The 25,187-nt window shown below is 34.0% G+C and overlaps 1 protein-coding gene across 2 annotated transcripts in view; it reads left to right on the forward strand.

Annotated features, from left to right (window-relative positions):
- The first annotated feature begins 2,537 nt into the window (after positions 1-2,537).
- LOC145668885 (carboxypeptidase Q-like) overlaps positions 2,538-25,187 on the forward strand; it is a 96,486-nt gene continuing 73,836 nt past the window's right edge. For both annotated transcript variants that reach the window (XM_081737145.1, XM_081737146.1), the window contains exon 1: positions 2,538-2,618. In XM_081737145.1, the coding sequence (XP_081593271.1) occupies positions 2,558-2,618 (61 nt within the window). In that variant the 5' untranslated portion in view covers positions 2,538-2,557. The remainder of the gene's footprint in view (positions 2,619-25,187) is intronic.

The following is a 25,187-nucleotide window of genomic DNA, read 5'->3' on the forward strand; positions in this document are numbered from 1 at the left end:
TCGTCACTCATCCTACAGCCCACATACATGCCTGGCCCTTGTTAGTGGCATGTTAGGTGATCGTTTGCAGTACGTGAAACGAAGTAGACCTGAGGCGTGTATTGAACCAAGCATACAATAGTAATGTAAAGGGGAAGACAGTCGGTGTTTGGAAACGCATAATATAGACCGATGAGTCGTCTTTTACACCTTCTTTCCAACAACGGACAATGTTATTTATAGTGGAAGCTTAAAGAAGCTTATCTTCCGAACTGTCTCTTCATCTTATGGGTCATACCGGTGACCCTGTGATATTGGAGGCACTAACTCTCTGGTATTCCATGGGTCCTCTAATTACACACACACAACGCATTACTGCCAGTGATTATGTGGAGACTGCAGAGCTGTTAGAGCATGGTTTCGTGAATATTGGGACGAACTAGAACATCTCTTTTGACCCACTCGATCCGTTGACCTCAACATTATTGAACACATGTAGCAGATATTATCCTCCATTCACGGTGACGGAACTGATCATAATATAAAGATCTGATCAAAATTCCAAACCTGATTTGAGTTAAGTTGATTTTGAGTTTAACGTCCTGTTCAGCAGTGAGGCTATATGAGACGTGGACCTACTGATTAATGGTATCCGAACCACATGAGCTCCCGCCGGGAATCGAACCCAGGTATCCCACGCCAAAGGCGAGTATACTAAGCCCTTAGCCACGAAGGAGCTCTCAAACCTGATTTGAATCCAATATTAAAAGACCTAACTCAATATATGAATTGAATTAAATATTACCAATGACATACAAATTGAGTAATACTACTACTACTACTACTAATAATAATAATAATAATAAAATAATTTTTATTCTACCTTTATATAGTTGTCCTCTAGGTAGATTTTAAAAAGAATCCAACTTTCACCATTTCTAGTTGCTACTCCTTGTCCGGTGGACAATATATTTCCATTTTTAGTCAAAGACGTCTGGGTGCCATTTACGTTAAGATAAAACGTTTCATTGTTTCTTTTAGTCATTGAATTAATGACGAAACCAATAGCTTTAGCTCTCACAAGAATATGAAAGTCATCATCATTTCTTGATAAAGAAATATTAACAGGTTGAGTATTACCACTTGTGTATGCCAATGAACAACCTGAAAAAATATATATAAATTAACACATTTACACAGCGAAACAGGTTTGCCAACCATACGATTCTGTATGGTGATATATGATAATTAAGGAGCCTGACTAAAAATAATACAAAATTTACAATTTTTATTTTGCTCATTTTTCAGAAGTGAAAGGGAAATAATGAAATGCAATTTACCACAATCGTAGATGTTATTCTACAACAGAAAATATAAACCTTAAGAATTTTTAGTGTTGCCATCCATAGAAATTACAGTGTTGTCAGAATAACATTTCCCCCAAAATCTAAGTTAAGGCAGCAACTAGAGGAACGAACTCAACTGCATTTGATTACATATCATGTTGTGTTGGTATCCTGTTAACTACTTTTTAAATAACATTATTATTCAATTTTAATAACTATGTTAAAACTATTTTGTTTATTATAAACTAAGTACAACTATTACCTAGGTATTTAAATTTTGGGGAAATTGTTATTCTGGTGGCACTGTAATATCTATGGATGGCAATTCTTCAGATTCGTATTTTCTGTTGTAGAGTAACATTATCTACAATTGTGGTAAGTTGTATTTTATTATCTCCTTTCACTTACGAACAGTAAATTTTGTACTATATTTAGTAAGTCAGGCTCTTACTGCTATATACTATAATGCCATTGCGATAATACGATAATTTTATAATGCACTTTTATTTTCAGTTTTTGAATGTGCGAATACATTGTAGATGTGCATTAAATAATTATAAAATTCACACATTGAGGTTTTAAAAAGTCACAACTGCTAAAATTAAATCAATAATGATTTCAGAATTATAAAAATTTCAGTTTTTTTTTTTAATAAGCAATACTTTTTAAAGACGATTATCGATCATTTTCGTCTCTGGGGTTGACAACTCTACAGCGAAATTACGTTCTGCTATTTCACAAAAGACACTAACTCTCAGGCTAGCACCAAAATACCTTATAGCTCTGAATAAACAATTGCACTTGTTTTGTTACATTTATTACAGAGGTAATTATTATTACTCTTTCTAAAGCGTCAACCACATTTAACATTTTCCGTTGTTTATTACGCAAAGGTTTATTAAGTAGAGACAATCGATTTTTAAATGAAGTCACAGTTTCACGTCAGTGGAGCTTTTTTTTTTTTTTTTTTTTTTTACCACCAAAGACACGTTTAGTTCATTACTGTTCTAAATATGGCAAGTTCCTGGATATTTGCAAAATACAATTGCACACTCGCGTAAAAGGAGTGTAAGCTACAATGCTTATCTTTAACTCGGAATAGTTACCATTTCACAAAGCTGAATTTTTAAGATTATGCAAATAGTACTAATGTTGTTGTTAAGTTTTGAATCGTTCTTGCCAGAACAAGCCATAATACATGATGCACTTCCTTTTTCCTGTGTAGTGCTGCAATGCAGTTCTTTGATACCGTTTCTGCAACAACCGGAAAAGGATTGCTATTTTCTTTAATAGGTATTAAGTTAATGTAATTTTGTTTAAATGGTTGATTAAGCGGTAACGAATTTGATCTTCCAGTTGATTTTAAGCTGTTAATGAGTAGAACTTAGTGATTATGTATAATATATAAGTGTGCATTTTGTTAAAAAGAAGCTTGGCGGTTTTACATTTAACATTAATTCCTTTTCTAATGCAGAGAGCTGAATATATATATATATATATATATATATATATATATATATATATATATATATATATATATATATATATATATATATATATATATATATATATATATATAAATCCCACGTGCCAGGTTGTCAATACGAATCTGACGTCTAGGTGATTTAAGACCAAAATATGTAGGCCTATACTGAGAAAAGTCCGTTATCTGGACAGCGGTATATTGTACAAATATACGGAATCTTTATGTTTACTGCAGAAATCTCTACGGAGCGTATGTTATCTATATGCTATATACTTTTCCCACATATGCTATGCTTAGATGCTAGATGTATGATATCTAACAGTCTTTCGTATATTACATACTTCCATCTATATGTGTGATCCTAACCTCCTATGTACAGTTCTTTCGTTCGTACGGAAAGTACGTTTATTCGGAACACTTGTACGGAAAGTACATATAATACTTTTTCAGTTATACGCTTGCTGTACGTTAAGTCCAAAAACTACAGGATTTACACATATAACCTACGTTTGTATGTAGCCACATACGTTTGTTTCTCCCAGTGTATGTATCAAGTTAGATCTTTATTATTATCTGGCTAGGTTTTCAGAATCATTGAAAGAACATTTTTCGAACACTAGTAATACGTATCAATACTAATAGGTTAAAAAAAACTAATAGTAACTAGTAATACGTTTAAAAAAATGTCAAAATCCAATTTTGAAATCATTTACCATTACATGATATCTATAATATATGTTAGCCTTATATTGAAATTAAGAAATATAGCTATACCGGGTGTATCAAAAGTCCAGGTTCATAGGCCAATTCCGTAAAGGAACGAAAAGATACGAAAGAATGGAAAATTGTGGAAATAGATAGTTTTTAATCTAAAATTATGGATTTTATCAATCGTACCAGCCCTAACGGGTTCACACTATTAAATATAAAACTAACGTTTCCAGTTTAGCAGGCGGTTCGAACAGAACGTAGGGGCACGTAAAACTTGTACAGTATTACAGTATTACGGGAAAACCACCTATTCCCAACCACTTTCTTCCATTTCCATTTTTCATATCGTTACTCGTAATAGAGTTCGGCTATGGGACCGGACTTTTGATATACCCTGTGTTTAATGAGGAAACAAGATTAAACTCTTCCATATTTTACATTCTAAAAATGTGAACATTTTATTACCTAAAAGGAAACTTAACACGCAGCCCACAAAAAGTTTTGGAATTATTATCAATAGCAACTTTATTCAAGTATTACCAGTATAATGCAATAATAAACTAGCTCAGAAATATCCTTTCTTTCTTTTTTTCTTTTTAATTTTTCGAGGCCTTGCTTTGTCAGGATTGTTCAACGTATTAAGTTTATCCCGGACGCACGAATGCCCAAGGCTTACTTAATAGTTTAGGGTGCAAACGGTGCGGTAGGATTAGCTAATACGTATTAAACAATTAATGAAGCATTATTTCAAAATCATAAGTACTTCATTAAGGCATTAAATATAACTTTCGTATCAGTCATGAATTTTTACTGAGGGCACGGTGGACCAGTGGTAGAGAGCTCACCCCAGGGACTAGGAATCTTTCGTTCAATTCCAGATTATGTGGGTTTTTGGTGGACAACAACGTGAATTTTCTCAAGTTTCTTCCATTTCCTCCACATCACATTCCACGAATTATCCTCTCAAGATCTTTCACTTTTATTAACAACCTGTGACATTCCTTAAGGGCCTAACAGTAAAATGTTAACATTTCATTTCATGACTATTATTAAACATTGCATCTATGAGGGAGCAATAACGCATAGTTTAATATACACTTTAAAGCTGTATGTCATATTGCTGGGTCAGTTTCAAGTTTAGTGTCTCTTTCAGTACTAAATCTAGATCAGACGTGGACTTACAGCTAAACGTGGGATCCAAACTTCATGTGCTCCTAGCGCGAATCGAACCAAGGTCTCCCGCACAAATACGCATACGCTAACCATACAACCACGGGAAGCTCGTATGAAATATTAAGTTTACAATAGAGACCAGTGTTTCCCAACCGCTGTGCCGCGAGAAAATCGAAACAAAATTATTAATTATGTGGCAACAAAATTGAAAGACAGGAAAAATTATACATTTGTATTTCACATTACTATAAACCTCTCCAATAGAAAAAAATACTGTAATTGTAATATATTATTGTACTCTCATGTCCAAAATTATTGTCGCATGTCTATAAATAATGTTGTTGTAGAAATATAATTTGATAACGAATTCGCCCGGCATTTCTTATAATGTTAGTATGTGTATAATCGGCAAAGACATGTATGTGATAAATTTCATGTCAAAAGAGAAGTAAATAAGAACAATAAAACGGAAATAAAACTTTCTTGTCCATTTAGCAACATTTTGTTTCACTCATTCTAATTTTCGTATTTATAATCCTTTTTCTATGAAATTTACCACAAATATATTTTTCCTGATTATACACATAGTATCAGTATTAAAAGTATCCTACAAAATCATTATCAAATTATATTCTTACAAGAAGACAGTTATAGATATGCGACAATCATTGTGGACATGAATGTACCTTCATTACTATCTGAGGAACCTCTTTGCGCATTCTGTCCTACAGTTAGCGGAATTAAATGTCCAGGAAGAAAGCGAATTGGTTGATATAAGGAATGACCGAGGTTTGAAGCTCCAGCACTCACAACAAGACATGGCATTATTCTGGATTTCTCTCCGGACAGAATATTCAGTTATTTCTACAAAGGCTTTGAAAGCTCTCATTTCCTTTTCAAGATCCTGCTTAAGTAAAGCAGGATTTTCTGCAATGAATACAGTCAAATATAACAACAGGTTACAACTCCACGACACAATATGAGAGTATGTTTATCAATTATTCGTCCACAATTGACGGATAGTTCCACATTAATTTTGCTTCGTGCACCAACTTGTTCTATTCATTTTTTTTCAAAAAATTGTAACTTTCATATGTTATTATTAAACAGTTGTAACTTTCAATAATTGTTATTGAAAAAATATTACATTACTAATATTTTGAACAATTCTAATCTTCATACATTATATAAAAATTGTAACGTATACTAAGCATGTTAATAAAATATAAGTTCATACTGTGTTACTTTTCTGTGCATTTTTAATGTTGTAAAAAAAAGTATTTGTTATCATTGTTATGACCATTATTGCTTCTTTATTGTCGCAGACTATTTCGTAACTTGAAATTTTAAAGTACCATTCAACCCATTCGACAAAGCAAACATGCATACTCCTACATTTATGTCTAAAAAGTAAAAAAAGATTTGCTTGTTCGTTCGTTATTTAGTGATTTTCCTTCTTAGTGAAAGGTTGGATACAGTTTTCGAAAAAGAAAGTGCATTTTTAAACATCTGAGTCCTATATTTCATTCCATTTTTTTTTCTATTTTTGAATTAGAATGAAAAATAAGCATAATGATTTACAATTGGGAAAAACAGTGCTCGACCTTTCTTCTTTGTGAGATGGAGATTAGTAATCACAGAAAAAATACCATGGTATATTATATTTACAAATAATAATAATAATAATAATAATAATAATAATAATAATAATAATAATAATAATAATAATAATAATAATAATAATATTTATGAGTATTCCGCGAGAATTCAAATTTCACACGTTGTGTGCTGCAAGTTGGAAAAGGTTGGGAAACGCTGATATAGACTATAGTGCATTGAAAAAAAAAACTTTTTGTAGGGCTATACTATACACATTAACCATGTGATGAAACTAACGTAGTTTTTATTTTGTAACTCGAAAACATAATTGAATATTGACTAAAATAAAATTGTATAGTTCTGATTAGAAACATACCAGGATCGCATCCGAGAGTCCATTGTATTTGTCTTCCTGTCCTTATGGCCACGACACTGACAAACGGCATAGCTTTCGTAACATTTGCAGAGGCAACAATATATCCTCCTCGTACAACCTACGGTTTCAAGTTTAAAATATTACACAGTACAACATGTAATACTGTACAAACTATATTAAATACATCCTAATTTTCATTCAACTTAATATTAATGTGGCAGTACAATGTTAAGAAAATTTTCTGGTTGAAGCAAACTTCTACCATTCGAGTTAGTTCCCATCTGTATATTTATCGGTTCATTCGTCTAAGAGTATTTATTCCACGATAACTCTATTAAACCATATAGTTGATTTCTACTGCTCGGAATTAAAGTCGGTCGAGAATGAGAAGACATTTATGCGTATTTTATGATAATTTTCGGAAAAGAAAGAAATGATTTTGATGTAATATTTATTTATTTATTTATCATTCACCTATAACAGAGCTATTGTTCCTTTCACAATAGGGATTGCAACAATTGAAATAAATATCAATACAAAAATAAAAAGAATAAGAGAAACAACTGTAATACAATCAATCAATAAAGAGAAATGCAACAAAACTTATATGTCCACAACACACACATACAACTGAAGTAAAGCTCTACATATTAAATACATAGAATATATATATATATATATATATATATATATATATATATATATATATATATATATATATATATATATATATATATATATATATATATATATATATATATATAAATTGAGAAATAAACATATTACGTGACATCGAGAAATCTATATTTTTACCTTCTCTAGTTATAATCTTTTGTAATTCTCACTAGTGGTGAGTTCAGATGTACAATTGAATTTGATTTTTTTCGATAAAGCATTTGCCTAGTTCGTAAATTAGTTCTCCTAGCATCAAACCTCAATTATTGTAAACATTCCCCGTTATCAAATATTCCATTTACCATTTCGAACAGAAACATCTGGTCTGCAATTTTCCTTCTAACAATTAACTTATCACATTTAAACTCGTTAATCAGACTTCTATATGAAATATTTTCTTTGTACGAGAACTTTTTGTGCTTCTTATAATACAGATGCCGTAAGTCCTTATTTTGAACTCTCTCTCGATTTTCTTGACATAACATTGGTAAAAGAGATTCCATACTTCAGAAACATACTCCAACTTACTTCTAATAAGCATATTAAATAAAGTTATTAAAGTTCTGTAGTTTGTTAGATCTTTTGAATCCTCAGTGAAAAGTCAAGACTTCTGTGTGATTCGTTAACGCATTTTCCTATATGTGCCTTGAAGTTTAGTTTACTATCTAGTAATATGCCTAAGTCTTTTAGTAGCTGTTCTGGTAATTACTGTATTATTAATTGTATATTCGAAGTTGACAAGAGTATGTTGCCTGGAGTATGTGATTGCAAAACATTTGCTAATATTAAAATGTAGCTTATTTCTTAGAGACCAATCAGAACATTTATTTAAACCATCCTGTAACTCTAAACAATCAGAGTAATTCGTTATTTTCTTGTATAACTTAACGTCATCGGTAAATAAAAGACACTTTGAAAACTTAACAACACGTGGCAAATCATTTATGAATAATAGAAAAAAAATAATGGTCCTAAATTAGAGCCCTGAGGTATGCCAGATCTTACTTCAAAAGTAAATGATTTTACATCTTTATACAAGACATATTGTTTACGACCATTCAGGTAAGAATATATTAGCTTTAATAAGCAAAAGGATAAGCCAACATTTGATAACTTTTGAAGTAAAATTGCATGATCTATTTTATCAAACGCTTTACTAAAGTCTGTATAAATTATGTCCACCGAAAGACCTTCATTAAATGAATCAAGAAGGTATTGAGCAAAAGTCACTAAGTTTGTAGTTGTACTCCAATTTGAGTAAAAACTATGCTGAAAGATGGATATAAATGGTTTTACATAAATAAATATTCATTTACCAGGTATATATGATTTGTTCAAATATTTTGAAGGTGCTGATGCAAGAGATATTGGTGGATATTTTTTTCTCATATCGATTACCAGATTTAAATATCGGTGTTATTTTACTTATTTTCCAATTCTATGGATACATTTTAGGTTTTTATATGAGGTTGCATAAGTAACATAGAGGCATGGAAAGCAATTAAGCGCAACCTTTAAATACATTTGTAGGAATCTCATCAAAACCCGTGGATTTACTTGATTTTAACTTTCTTATTGATTCTTTATACTTGTTTTCACTTATTTCGCTAATATCAAAAGAATATAATATTTCATTACATGTCTCTCCAGGTATCTCATAAGAAGATTAATTCGAGCAATATACATGCTCAAAGCGTTCTGCAAATTTGTCGGCAATTGTCTTATTAGAGTGTATAATTTGGCCTTCCTGTATCATTTCGTGTACGGTCCTATTGTTTCTTTTTATGTTATTAATGAAATTTCAAAATGATTTGGGATCTTCTTGGATATTATTTTCTAATTTATGTACACTCATGTCCAAAATGATTGTCGCATATCTATAACTGTCTTCTTGTAAGAATATAAATTGATAATGATTTTGCAGGGCACTTTTAATACTGATACTATGTGTATAATTGGGAAATGTATATTTGTGGTAAATTTCATAGGAAAAGAATTATAAATACAAAATTAGAATGAGTAAAACAAAATGTTGCTAAATGGACAAGAAAGTTTTATTTCCGTTTTATTGTTCTTATTTACTGCTCTTTCCACTTGAAATTTACCACATACATGTCTTTGCCGATTATACACATACTAACATTATAAGAAATACCGAGCGAATTCGTTATCAAATTATATTCCTACAACAACATATTTATAGACATGCGACAATAATTTTGGACATGAGTGTACAAATGATTTGTATGATTGATTGATCATACTTTTCAATTTCTTACGTAACTCAACAAATTTTCTGTAATTGTAAAGCAAAATTTCTTTTCTTTTTCTATAAAATTGTTTCTCCTTTAAAAGTTTTATTATTTCAGGAGTAAACCAACTTGGATAGGATCGTTTATTATATAATTTTTTTTAGGAACATTAATTTTTAATGCCTCATTCAATATTGTATAAAAGTAACATAGAACATAATTTAGGTTTTTGTAGACACATATTCGTTCCCAATCCGCATTCTGTAAGTCTGTATAAATTATAGAAATCAGCTTTACAATAATTATACGCAGAAATAGCGTTACAATTAACATGTGATATTTTAATAAAAATAGGTAACTCAAACAATCATGGAGGATGATGTGTCTTCTGTAACTAAAGAATAATCACTTCGATAGATATTACATTTAGATAAATTTGTTTATATTTAGTCAAGTGTTCTCCCATTTTTATTTTTTACGTTATTAACTGATTGTAAATTAAACAAAAATAGAAAATTAAATAGAGCTGCACATCTTTCCATGAAATTATAACTTGAATCTAATATTGAAGGTACGTTAAAATCCACCATTATAATTATATTGTTAGATTGAAAATGTAGAACATCCTCGAAACTGTTAAAAAATATAGTACGTATAAATTTTAGATTTTGGTAGAAAATATGCTGCAATTATAATAAATGAACTCATGCCTAGTGTTATCTTAACACAAACAGTTTGCACATGTTCCACTTTATCTTAATTTATTTTACTTAACATTTCTTGGACACTGCAATTAACGAACCGCCACCCATTCTTTCAGATCTATATTGCCTAAAAATATTATACCTATCATCAATAAACTCATTGTTGTATACATAGTTATTTAGCCAGGTTTCTGTTAATAATACCAAATCGTAATTTGTAGCAAGGATGCTAGTAAAAATTTCATGTAATTTCATATTTACGGACACTGTTTCTTCTAGACTTCTCAATTATCCCACTGTATGGTGTTAAATTTAGTCAGGAATGAAAAATGAATTTATCCACCTACCAATTCAAAAGTATTTCATGATAACTTTCATAAAAAGAATTGTTGTTAATTAAATATGATCTTCATTTTGTTTGAAGTTTTCACAGAATCTTCAGTACTCAGAGCCAAAATTTGTCAATAGCGAGCGGGATTTTTTTTCGTAATGAGAGGTAAATTTAACTCCCTTCTTCAATTTTAATAATATATGACATTTTCGAAAAAAAAATGCAATATTATGGATCTATATATACCTAGATATCTTTGTATGTACGAAAATTTCGTTGAAATGATAAAAAACGAAAGTTATATTTTCGTTAACGAAGTAGCGTTTCGTTACTTTATTATATTATTATCTAATATTGTTAAGTTTTGTTTTTTTGTTTGAAATGACTTGTGTTTCTAATAATGAAACTTGTTTTTTTTTGGATATACACTATTTTAAATATATGAAATATTTATAGAACGTTATTAAGTTATCTCCAAATTGTTAGGAGATACTGGTATTGTTAGTCAGTTTATAGTCATGAATGTGTATAGGCCTTTATATATACATAACAGCCGAAGAAAATAAATCTATAAGCTAGAATGTTATGCTTGATCAATGCAGGGGTATATACTTACTTTTAGGCCACCCTATATATATAAATTGTTCGCACATAGAGTTGTCAAGTAGCCTGGTGATCTCTTTAATCTGGTTTGAAAAGATCTGACTCATATTTCAGAAGTATTTGTATCAATAGAGACATCACATCTTTTTGAAAATTTTTGATGCAATTTTCATTGTGGCTATGGTTATGAGTAGAAAATCTCTTAGAAAGAAGTGAATGGCCATGTGTTATGAGCAAGATTGCTGCATATGAAAAATAATAGACCGTGTTTGAACCCCGTGACACCACTGAAGTAATTTCATATTCAGATGACTGAAACTGGTTATATGCCCCATACATGCTATGGTTTCTAAAGGTAAGATTGAAATAAACTCAAGAAACAACCTAAAAATTCAAAATCAGAAAATTCATTTCACAAAATATCTGAATTTTATATCTGAATTTGAGTTTTATATCTTTATACCTTAGTCTTATATCCGAAATTGAAATACATTTTATGATAAGCTTGACTAAAATCCATATAAATTGAATGCATAGATGGTCGATTCTGGAACGCATAATACACGTCTGGTACACACTTCTGGTAATTCGTTGATAATAGTCTGTTTTAAATTTACTAATATAGCAGTTTTTACGCAATGAAAATCTTTTGATAAAAGAGAGTCTATCTATTTCAATATTGTGAACAGAAATTCGCTACATGCATAATGTCGTTAGCTTGCAAGCCCCTAATAAAGTTTGTACTTTTAAAATTAAGTTATGAACAGTCATAATGGGTAGATAAAAACATCTCCAATAGCCTTTGAAACATAAGATGGAACTCCTTTTGAGTTTTAATTCCATTAAGTCAAGTTTGTAATTATCATTTTTAAATATTACTAAATTGATCTCTTGGGCATACAGCTCCCGACCCTCGGGATGTCAATCGTATTGTACCCGGTGGTTCGTATCAGTAACTACGGATTCTCTAACTACCGGTAACTCTAACTAACTCCATGGCCTATGGAACCCTAAAGTTCAATGCCGCCTACACAGAAGCTCTCCATTGACTTCTGTCTTTAGCCAATTGGATTCAGTTTCTACGTTGTGCCTCCATTTTTGCGAGATACATCTTAATATTGTCCTCCCATTTGCGCCTAGATCTTCCTAATGATCGTCTTCCAGTTGGATTTCCAATTAAAACTTCGAAAGTAGGAACCGAAAGGATTCCTACTTTCTTCCATTCTGGCTACAAGACCTGCCCACCTGAGCCTCCTAGACTTGATGACCCTAACAATGTTTGGTAAACGGTAAAAATCATGCAATTCCTCGTTACGAAGTTTCCGCCATTCTCGTTTCTCTTGAGACCGAATATTCGTCTCAGGATCTTGTTCTCAAATACTTTTAGTCAGCGTTCTTCCCACAGAGTAAGCGACTATATTTCGCAACTATACAGCACAACAAGGAATCCTAAACTTTTGTTGCAACTTAATATCAATAAAGTTTTGTGTTCGTAATTAAATAATTAGATGAATTGAAAGAAATATATTAACAATATTAAATTAGGTTCAAAGACATCTTATTCAAAACTTTCATATTATAATTAAGTCAGAAATATATTTACTGGAAATTTTACGCATTAAACACATTGGCATTTGCTGATTCTCAGCAGTTTTATATGTTATTGAATATACACATATATATTAGCAGAATTTACAAGATATTGATGGAGGTATTTTAGCTATGCAATTCGTTCAGTAGAACAGTACTGAAAGAATGAACATTGACCACATAAATTGAAAACAATACTGCCAAACCTTTTAATAATGGAAAACATTAAAACATTTCACTCTTACCTGAATTTGATAACCTATAGCTACTACCCACAAAGGCCTCCAGATGTCTTCGGAAATTAATTCGTCTCCATCTACATTCTTCCAATCACAATCATCGTCATCATCGTCGTTGCTATCCCTTCGTTGCTGATTGGTTGACGTCTGAACGACACACACGGAACCAGGCTTAATGTGAAATTCCAATATTGCTTTGTCTTCGGTTGTCCACAATGAAGTAGTTTCCGATAAACGTATTATGCAACCAGTACTCCCCATCACATTGATAGGGAAACGCGCGTAAGAAGCAAAAAAACTGTAAAAATCGGTTGAAGTTCCGTCGATGGATGTATGAAGTTTACAATCTATAATAAGACAGCATAGTATTTTAAACTATAAATAAGGATTCACATATCTGCATTTGAGGCTTAACTACGTCTACTCATTAATATTTTCCTAAGAAGAGATTCTTGTCAACTTACGCAAATATTGCTAGTGATGTAAGTTCTGTTAGGTTATGAAACAGAGTTTATGCAAGCATGAACATTTTCCTACAAATTACAATAAAAGTTAATTGTTTCTACCATGAGATAACATATCCACCTCATTTTATACTTCTCTATAACATTTGTAATTATAAAAATATTCTCTTTTGAAGATCCTCAAATACGACAGTATGTTACTATACTATTGCCCCCTGAACAATAAATTACACTCCTGTACCTCTACCAAACATTATCTCAGAGTCGGTCTAGGGGAAGGCGGGTTCTCATATCGTGTGTGTACATGGTGCGCTGCAGCAGTGATGAATGTGTGGAAGTAATGAACAAAAGAAAATTAAATGAAATCTGTAAGTTTTACGTCCCACGATTATGCCGGCTAGGCTAAGGGAGACGGTGATGATGAGAAATGGATGAAATGGTGGAATGAAGAAAGTAGAAGGAAACGGGAGAACCCCGAGAAAACCCACACACACGGTATTTGTTCACCACAAAGTTCACTTGGCGCGAGTTGGGATCGAACCAATGACTCCATGCACCAGAGATGAACGCTCTACCACTGAGCCACCACGACCCTCTCAATGAACAGAAGAGAATCTTCTGGAGGTGTGATGGTGTTGCACGCCATTGGGTACAACAAGCGAACTGAGTTGCTACACATTCAGGATAGCATAACTACTACAAAGGGAAGTTGCAAAGGTCAAGATCATGTCCTTCCTTCAGGCAACTCTCCACTATATTTCACCAGAGCAATGCCCGGTCACATTTTACCTTGGAATATAAAATTTTCATCAAGTTACGAGGGTCCCCAATTGAACAGTGTGGGATATGTTTGGTCGGCACCTTGTTTATCTTGGTTCTGCAGTAAGCAGTGTCGAAAGCTTACGGGCTCGCTGAGAAGTGGCGTGATAAGTAACTCCTTAGGAGCATATTGAAAGTCCTGCGGATCTGATGCCATGATTACGGTGTCGTGCATTTTCGCACGGTGCAGTTTCACACGATACCCATTATCGAGCAATTTCGCACGGTCTTGTTTATCGGATTAATCATTCTGCAGGTGTCGTGCATTTTCACACGGTCCACCTGTCAATCACGTGAGTTATTTTGTAATCGCTTTCACTATAGGGGGAGGGAGAACACAGAACAAATGTGAACTAAGTAAGAACAAAACAGGAGTAAATACAAGTTAAAATAAATACGAACAATTGCAATTAATACTAGAAATGGAGAGCTTAGAAAATGTTTCACAAAAAGAATAATAAAGAAAATAACCGGAAACTAAAATAACTAAGAACAACACACACAAAAATGAGCAAATAAAAGTTATGGTAAAGAAGAAGAGAAAAATAATAACATAAACGTTGAGAAATTGGAATAAATAACAAAAAAGTATTTCAAATTGAAATAGATGAAGCTAAAAAGAATAGCAAATAAAATGAAATAAAAACAGAAAAAAGAATAATCAAAAATTAAAATAATTAGGAATAGAAGATAAATTTAAATAAAGAATAAAATAAGGATCACATAAGAGAATTCAGTCAGGAAGTTCAAAACTCAAAGAAGAATGTGTCCGTTAAAGAGTACAGAAAAACGTTATGACTTGTGTAGGACACATCAGCTCCATACTCCAACGCGGTTCGAAAAAGAACCTTGTCATCTTGGTATTTTCCGAGCGAACAGCAAATCGTTAAGATGGAACCTTCATACTTCAGCACATCGTCATAGTCAATCTATTTTGTACAATTCATAGTTCATTATTCCAGCTTTTGGAGATAGCTCAAGCTTCTTAAGCATTTTTTTACTGTCTTCACCATTTCCTGGCTTTTCCAGAACTAATTACACCAATCATCATGACGGTTGTAGGTTGATTTTCTACGGTTATCCACATTGTAATTTATGCTCTGTTCGCAAAAGCATGGAAACTAGAACGCATCTACTTTTAGTACATTTGCAAGCTTCAAGACATATGGTATATTCTTCGATATGTTGCAGTTTTTAGTCAACCCTCCACTGGATTGTTTGTTCTGTGCCTTTGACCACTGCAGTTCCATATTTCTCTTCAGATGTTTGGATTGTCCATCTATTGGTCAATAATATAATCGTTGAAGTGCTCGATTTTCTAGCCAGATGGACAGTCCACCATGACGATGAGCCAACTTTCATCGATCCTGCTTGCCGGTATTATAATGCTAATGCACTGCACATACGAACATGATGGCGTACACCTTCACTGTGGAAGTATTCTTCGACGAGGCCTATACTCTAAATCTTCCGTCAGATGCTCTGGCTGAAATGGCAATGGCAGCCGGAAACCTGTGAATTAGGAAACACCGCATGCAATGCATTGCAACAAGCTCAAAATCCATTTTCAGCACTCGGGATTCGTTCTGGCCAGATCACATTTTAAGGAATGTAAACAGTTGCTTGTATTTTTGCTCTGTTTTATCTGGCAGCAATGCATACAAGACTGGTATAACCAACGTGTTATCACGTGTACTTCCTATATCTGCATATATGGGGTACAATTGAGAAAAATACTTGCTGCAACTCTTAAACTTCCTGTCAGAAAACGCTGTTACTTAGAACTGGTTCAAACCCTCGTAATCAAAACATAGGATTCTTGCTACGCACCTACAGTGAACTAAGCAAGAACAGGAAAAGAAGAATCACAAATTAAAAGTTTATTTACCTCCCTATCTTTTAAGCAATGAGCTCCGATTTCATTAACAAAATGTTTATTTTATTCTTTATTGTTGAGAATAACTTTATTGTTGATATACATTAATTTCCGAAAATACAGCCTTTGACCAACTTAGCCGCAGAATGCCTTGAAAGTCGATTTGTAGAAACGATATCAATTTCCAAAAACACTAGAGTTGAAACGTGCTTGACGTAATGAATCACGTGATTGACAGGTGGACCGTGTGAAAATGCACGACACCTGCAGAATGATTAGTGTGATAAACAGGATCGTGCGAAATTGTTCGATAATGGGCATCGTGTGAAACTGGACCGTGTAAAAATGCACGGAATCATGATTACATTATGTGGGCCAGGCACGTAGCCAAGGGGGAGGGGGGTCCGGGGGTCCGCACCCCGTCCCCCTTCGAGACCAGAAATGAAAAAAAATAAGGAAGGATGAAACAATGAAATGAGAAAAAGAAGGATTAACGTTAAAAATAAAAATAAAAAACTACCGGAAGCATTTGGTTACTCTTTCTTATGAGGAGATTTGTATTATTTGCAATATATGGTGGTGAGGTGAATGGGATATCCTGGAAGAGTCAGGGAATTTGAAATTTCTAGAAAAGTTACAGAATTCTCGGAATTTCTGCTACTAGTCAGGGAGATTTCAAGCTTCCGAAAGCATACTGCCGTTGTGTAACAGCGTGGACATTTTTATCATAATTTTTCGTCATTACATCCTTGCAGTATAAATCATGTTATTTCAAGAACAATTTTCTACTGCTCCTTTAACCTGTCCTTTGGAACCGACAGTAGCTGACGGAATAATAAAAACAAAAATTTATGTGGAAAGAAAGTTCTGTTAGCATTTGATTCAACAGAGAAATGAACGCAGATAAATTAAAATAGTTTACAAGACATTATTGATTATACAATTTTTATAGTATTGAATATGTACTTTTTAAAATAGTTGAGGTCATAATGAAAGGAAAATTGTTATATTTGAATAAACAGAGGAAGGACGTAAATATTGTAAAATCTTCTTCAATACATTTATTATTATTATTATTATTATTATTATTATTATTATTATTATTATTATTATTATTATTATTATTTTACTCGAGATTTCTTCATAGTTTGTTATTAAAATACTTGCCAACATATCCTCATTTTATTATCCTAACAAACCAATATATGTTGATAATAAAGTATTTCAGATTGACCAAGTTCCTGGGCCTTCAGAATTTTATGTCACGCCCCTCCCCCTCGTTACGAAATCCTGTATAAACGAACCAATATATGTTCCAGTAAAATAGTTTAAAATGATCGAGCGCCTGGTGTGATGAACACAGTATTTCATGTCACGGACCCCCTTCCCCCTTCACGAAATAATGACTACGTGCCTGTGTGGGCCCTTTATTCCGTACTGACATATAAGCGTTAGAAATATTGTGCAGGTTCTGGAACTGTAGACCCCTAGTATTTCCTTAGTCTTGTAAGGAATGTGCAATATAAATTTCGTTCCATTCACCTGGTATATATCTGGTATTTATGAAAATAGCAACACTAAGAAAGACATTTTTAGTAGTATGGAAATCATACCAATGCATTAAAAAAATGACTTGTTCAGGAATACCAAATTTGTTTAGTAAGGGCATTTGGTCACTTTATTTGGTTAGTTTAACCAAAATTTGCTCATTTATACCAAACGTGTATGGTCATGAACATTATATTTTTTGGTCAGAACATTTGGTTGGTTAATTTGGTTATACCAACCAAATCTTGCTTAATTTGGTTATACCAACCAAATCTTAAGTGAGCCAAGTTGACTTTGTGGTGGACAAACACCGTGTGCGTGGGTTTTCTCGGGGTTCTCCCGTTTCCTCCCACTTTCTTCATTCCACCATTTCATTCATCACTCATCATCACCGTCTCCTTTACCCTAACCGGCATAACCGTGGGACGTAAAACTCAAAGATTTCATTTCATTTCATTTCCAAATCTTAAGTGATTTGGTAAAGATTTGCTTTCCTGACCAGTGTGTTTAGTTACAAAGTCACGTGTATCGATTTGACTTCTGGGTAATCTTGAGTATTTTGAGCGTACGTAAGTGACAAATAAAACTGACTATTTAGCAGCACAGAATCAGGGGCGTCATTTCAGACTTCGCTTGAGGAGGGCAAGAGCACCGCCGACATAAGACTTTCAAGTTTGTACTAGTATATTAGTAGACAATCGATTAAAGTATATGTATTCCTCAAACTCTTGGGGCGGCAATTGCCCCTCCTGTTCTGTATATATTACTTTACTGTAATGTAATATGTATTGATTATTATTTTAGTGGCCGTAAATTTGGCGTAACAAATAGGCCTTTATATACAAATGAAGTGGGGAAGTTCTATTGACGACGGTAGGTCAGGGAGCAAAATTATTGGGGCAAGGGTTGGTGCATTTCCTATTCCCCCACTAGAAACTTCCGAAAGGAGGTAAAAAAAGTGACACTAACGCCAGAAATTTGCAAAATAAACTAGTGCATTCACAGTTTACAGCTGGTAAAATTACGCTGGCTACAAAATCCGAATGAAATAACTACACAAAATTTCGCAGATATCAGGCGGGAAACTTCCAAAACTTTTAGAACAAAGAAACGTGATTTTTTGAAAGCTAAAATTAAGGAACTTGAAGATAACAGTAAAAATAAAAACATTCGGGACATGTATAAGGGAATCAACGAATTTGAGAAAGGCTATCAACCTCGTGCTTATATAATAAAAAAAGCTGTAGGGACGGTCCTCACTGATACGGATAGCATCCTATAGATAGAAAGACTTCTTTGACGATTTGCTGGACACGCAGCCAAAAACTAATGTGCGTGAAGAAAAGGAGATACACACCGCAGAGCCGTATATTCCAGAACCTAACAGAATAGAACTAGAAAAAGCTATAAAGAAATTAAAGAAACACAAATCTCCGGGTGCAGATGAAATTCCAACTGAGTTAATTTTAGCTAGAGGCGAAAAATTGTGGAACAAGATACACAATCTCATTCTCCTTATCTGGTACAAGGAAGAATTGCCACAAGAGTGGAAAGAATCAAGGAACAACAAAGGCGATAAAACTGACTGTAATAAATAATTATCGAGGCGTTTCTCTTCTGTCAACATCCTATAAAATTCTATCAAATATTCTATTAGCAAGATTGACCCCATACGCAGATGAAATTATTGGAGATTATCAGTGCAGATTTAAACGAAATCGATCAACTATCGACCAAATATTTACCATTCGCCAAATACTCGAAAAAAAGTGGGAATACAATACCCCGGTACATCAACTATTTATTGATTTTAGAAAAGCGTACGACTCGGTTAGGAGAGAAACATTATCCAACGTTCTTACGGAACTTGGAATACCGAGAAAGCTAATTAGATTAATTAAAATATGTTTAAATGAATCCCAAAGTAAAGTCCGGGTAGGAAAATTTTTGTCCACGAGCTTTCACGTCGAAAATGGCCTGAAACAAGGACATGCATTGTCGCCATTGTTATTTAACTTCGCGTCGCGAATTCTGTCGAGGAATTTCAAGCTTAAAATATATAAAACGATAATCATGCCTGTTGTTCTGTATGGTTGGGAAACATGGTCACTTACTCTGAGGGAAGAACATAGACTGAAAGTATTTGAGAAGAAGATCCTGAGGCGAATATTCGTACCCAAGAGGAACAGGAATGGGGAATGGCGGAAACTTCATAACGAGGAACTACACAATTTATACGGTTTACCCAACATTGTTAGGGTCGTCAGGTCTAGGAGGCTTAGGTGGGCAGGTCATGTAGCTAGAATGGAAGAAAGTAGAAACGCTTCCAAAGTCTTCACTGGAAGACCAATCGGAAAACGACCATTAGGAAGACCTAGGCGCAGATGGAAGGACAATATTAAGATGGACCTCACAGAGATAGGAATACAAAGTAGAAACTGGATCCAATTGGCTGAGGATAGAAGTCGGTGGAGGGCTTTTGTGAAAGCGGGATTGAACCTCCGGGTTCCATAAGCTATAGAGTTAGTTAGTTAGTTACAGTTTACAAATGCTCAAAATCTAAAATAAAAGGAAGAAATAAGGAGTATTGTTTAGTTTCTTCCCCAGATCACTTTGTATTGGCTCTGGCTCATTTGGTAGCAGTTACCATTCGTTATTTGTAACTGTAATGTAGTCATGAATATAAATTCAGTGTGAACGTATTGCATAGAAATTACGGTGCATAAAACAAGAACCAATTTGTACTAGGTAGCCACTAAAAAGCACGAATGCTATCTAACCGAGCCAGAGCAGAAGCACAGCAGGTAGTTAAGAAGAGCTCACTCTAAGTCACAGTACCGGAGCCGTCGATGGATTTGGGGGAGATACTTAATGTTATCCGAAATATAAAGCATAATTTTGAAATAAGTTTTCATATGGGATTCAAATATGGAAATTCTTACCTGTGAGATCGATATTACCTGAGAAATACGTTAATAAAAGCGTGAAAGTTTACATTTGGGACACCACTCGAATTAGTTATTGAAGAAATACAAGGGTTGGATTTTTAGTAATGGCAAGAACAGTATATCTTGAGAAGTAGAGTACTTACAAGGTTCTAAGTTTTACAGGCACTCGATGTAACCACCAGCATTATGAATCACTCTTTTCCAGCAATGTGGAAGCCACTGGATGCCGTTGGCAGTGCCTAATCTCTGGAGAGTGCAGATGGAGTGATCGGTCCCCCGGAGATCATCAACTGTATGGAAGTGTGTTCCACGAAGTTGTTTTTTCATCTTCGGGAAGAGGTCGTAGTAACAAGGGCTTAAATCTGGAGAATACGGGGGGTGATACAGCACTTCCCAGCCCCAACGATGCAACAAATCAGTGACCGCACCTGCCGAATGTGCCCTTGCATTGTCATGCAGAACGATGAGTAAGTTCGACAGGAAGTGGCGTCGTTTTCATCTTACAGCTGCTTGCAGATTGTTTTGCAAAAAAAAAAAAAATGCAGTAGTAATCTGCACTAATGGGGTGTTCTTGGCGGATGGTATAGTTTATGATTACACCATCCCAGTCGTATGCAATGATGAGCATAGCTTTCACATTGGTTGGGGTATTCTGAACTGTTGTTTTGCTCAGTGACCCGGGATGATGCCTTTCGTTTGATTGCCGTTTCAGCTGTGATCACACGCTCTAGCCCAGGTCTCATCAATAGGAATGATCCGCCGTAAGAAGGCCTCAACTTCACGTTCATACGGCTCCAAGTGTGTTTGAGCGGCATCATATCGCAGCTCACTTGTGTTGTTCTGTCAGATCATGTGGAACACACCTTGAGGCTATTTTACGCAATCCCAGGTTCTTCTTCAGAATTTTCAGCACAGTTGAATGAGCTAGTCCTGTATAATTTGCCAATTGACGAATCGTGGCGTTCCGATTCGCTCTCACTAACGCGTTCGCGTTCTTCACATCTTTTTTACTTGCAGGAGGATGGCCGGAGCGAGACATGCCTGTGACATTTTGTCGTCCATCATTAAATGCTTTGATCCACCTTGCTACTGTACGGTATGGTAATGCACTTGCACTACAAACATCTTGCAATACTTCGTAGCACTGTTTTGCGTTCCTACCTTTAGCGCATTCAATTTTCAACCAGCTCCTCTGACCTTGCTTCGTAAATATGACTGTATTCCGCGAGCACTCAGGCTGCGTGACTGTAATCCACAAGCACTCACTCCGAACTGCCCTCTAACTGCTGGCGCTGCGCGCGCATGAAGGGGAGGGCAGGCGAGTTCATGTGCTATGAGGGAGGGTGGCATCTAACTAACCGTTCGTGGGAATTATAATGGATTGCTTTGTTCCCAAGTATATGTATAGCACTGTTGCCATATCTAAAAATCCAACTCTTGTATAATTTTCCCTAATTTACTTCTTACTGACCCCTAAATTTTGCACTGAACGACATGAAAATATCTCACATGGTAGAGGTAAAATTCAAGGGGCCACCCGAAGAAATTGTTTAAAAAAACACTATTCTTTTACGATTTGCGTATAAATACAACTTTCGGATTATGGAATGAATCTACAGTGGGAAAAAAACTTGTCCTAGGTGGCCACTTAAAAGCACGAATGTTATCTAACCGAGTCAGTATAGGGCGAAGCTGGTGAGCCCACGCCGCAGTGCAGGTGCGTCCAAAGGGAGCAGGCGTATCAGTGATGGTGGGTATACGCTAAAGAAAGAATACTGAAAAAGTGAGTTTTTTTTTTTTTTATGATACGAGTTTCAATATTACTTGTCATGGTTTCATACTAGTAACGCTCCACTTGTAAACATAGAATTCAGCTTCTCTACACTGTGTCATATTTCTGTAAATTTTACGAAATCTTTCCGTAAAATGAATAAGTACCAAAAAGATATTCGAGTATATACTTTAACTGCTATTAGGTATGCGGAATATATTAGATTCTTCAAAATATTCGGAGAATATTGTATTAACTCCAAAAAATAATTCTGTGGCTTGAACCAAAACGACCAATGTCAGAAATTCTAGAAATTTTGCAAAAAAAAAAAAAACCCTTTTAGATTCAAATCACAGAATTGTAAGAATCTGTCGGGTTAGTGAAACAATATTTTCCAATTAGTGTTTCGCTGATCTCGGTTATCGCGTTTTCTCCTACTTTCTTTATCCACCATGTCATTCGTTTCTCATCATCATCGTCTCCTTTAGTCTCTACGGCATAAGCATGGGACGTAAACCTGAAAGATTTCATTTCATTTTGTGGAGGTTCCGTTAGGGCTCTTGCCAGTGGGAATCATTTAACGCAGATGGTTTGAGGTAAGTGGAAACGTACCATGAAGGGCACATGATTGGTGATTTTTAGCTTTAAAGTTTTTCTTGTTTGTACTTTAAAAAATGGTTTAAACCTTTAAAAAGTTATTATAAGATGTGTATTTTCATTTAACCTGCACGCAATATAACATTTACATATGTACTAGCTTTCCATTTGCATGTTTAAGGATTTCTTGCTTTGTTACCACATTCGTTAGAAAAAAGTTCCCACGACTTTTGCGATAACCGTCGTATTATTTTCAGTTTAGTACCTATGCCAAAAGTATTTGGCAATTTCTACCAAATGTTTTTGTCAAATTCACTAAATGCAGGTATAGTATTTACAACCATATTATATAGTTCCAAAAAACAAATCTGGATAATTTTAACCAAATTTTTGGTATTCCCAACCAAATCCTACTTATTTGGTCATTATTTGGTCAAAATTACCGAATCCATATTTGGTACTGGTAACCAAATACTAGGTTCTTGCAACCAAATAAATCATAAGCAAATGATTTTGTGCTTGTGACCAAACGTTTGGTTGGCGCTATATTGACTAAGGGATTTGGTCACCAGCACCTATTTTTTGGTCAATCTGACCAAACCTGTTTTTCAGTGTACAGAGTAGTATTAGGATATTTGAAACAAGTCCTGGCTATCAGCATAACTTTGTCCACTTTATTTAATTACTTTTGCTAAATATGTAATATGAAACTGTTAATTACGTGCATGACTTGTTATGACAACAAATTAATATACGAGTAGTCATAAAAATAATTAATTATGCTATTGATTAGCATTATTCATTCGTCTCGGAAAATCGTAGACTGAGTGTTAAACTTTCATTTACAATTAATCAAAGTGGGTTCAATTCCCGGTGGAGCTCATGTGATTTGGATCCCACGTTAAACTCTGTTACATTAATGTTTACAGAACCAACCAAAATTAGTTCTACATGTCACAAAGCTATTTTTTAAATCTTAGTATAGTTAACCGGTAATGGGATTAGCTACAGTCCCATCATAAGTAAATATAAAATTTATATTTTTCATTTAGCTATACGTATCCCTTACCTCTAATCCAACTGTTTGCATAGGCTATAAAAGTGAAGTGTGATATAAATATCACATAGCTAAGGATATGTTTCGGTACCTGAAACAAATATATAATCTTCATTACTAACAATGAAATATAGGACTTAATATTGCTAACTTATGTACAAGTTAATTGAAATGTATTTTTTATGTCTAACGAACATTTAATTGTATTTATAAGTTCTTTCTCGCCTTCAGATATCATTTTCTTTCACTTCATTTCTCGAAAATTCTCACACCGTGTGCGTGGGTTTCCTCGGGGTTCTCCCGTTTCCTCCCACTTTCTTCATTCCACCATTTCATTCATTACGCATTATCACCGTCTCCTTTAGCCTAACCGGCATAACTGTGGGACGTAAAACTTAAAGATTTCATTTCATTTTTTTTTCAAAAATTCTCTACCTTTCTATTGATAGTTTAAAATTTTGTTATTACTTGAGTCGTCCAATTTCAAAACGGCTCTTGTGCAATTACAGAAAATCCCAGAAAACCGAGAAAAACTGTACCATCGATGCGTTTTGTAGAACTGGAAATATTTGAGGAAGTGCAAGTTTTTCACATGAACACACTGAAGTATTTCCAGTTCTGCAAAATATGCAGATCCTACATTCCTACATTAAAAAAAAAAAAAAAAAAGTTTTCTGGGATTTGCAGTAAATGGGCAAAAGACGTTTTGGAACTAGATGATTCAATTAATGCCGGTTAGACGTGATAACATTTTCCTCACTTTTGTCTACTTTTTCTTGTATGTAAGTTCGAAGTGTCTATGTGATAAAAATGGAATAAAGCTTCTGTTGGTTGGCCATAAACACAACAAAATATCAAGTAGAATGTTTATTACTCAGTCGTTAATATTTTTTCATTCGATTTTTTGTTCCCATCATGTGCTTAGCACACATATTAGTCGTGCTAGGTTATAAAATTCTATTCTATTTATATATGAATAGGGAGACCCCTTGAATATCTATCAATTTACTCCTTTCACTACTTCAATTGATGCTTTATATTTT

This window comes from Thermobia domestica, chromosome 13 (genome assembly GCF_964235325.1).
Source record: "Thermobia domestica chromosome 13, izTheDome1.hap1.1, whole genome shotgun sequence".
Taxonomy (NCBI): Eukaryota; Metazoa; Arthropoda; class Insecta; order Zygentoma; family Lepismatidae; genus Thermobia; species Thermobia domestica.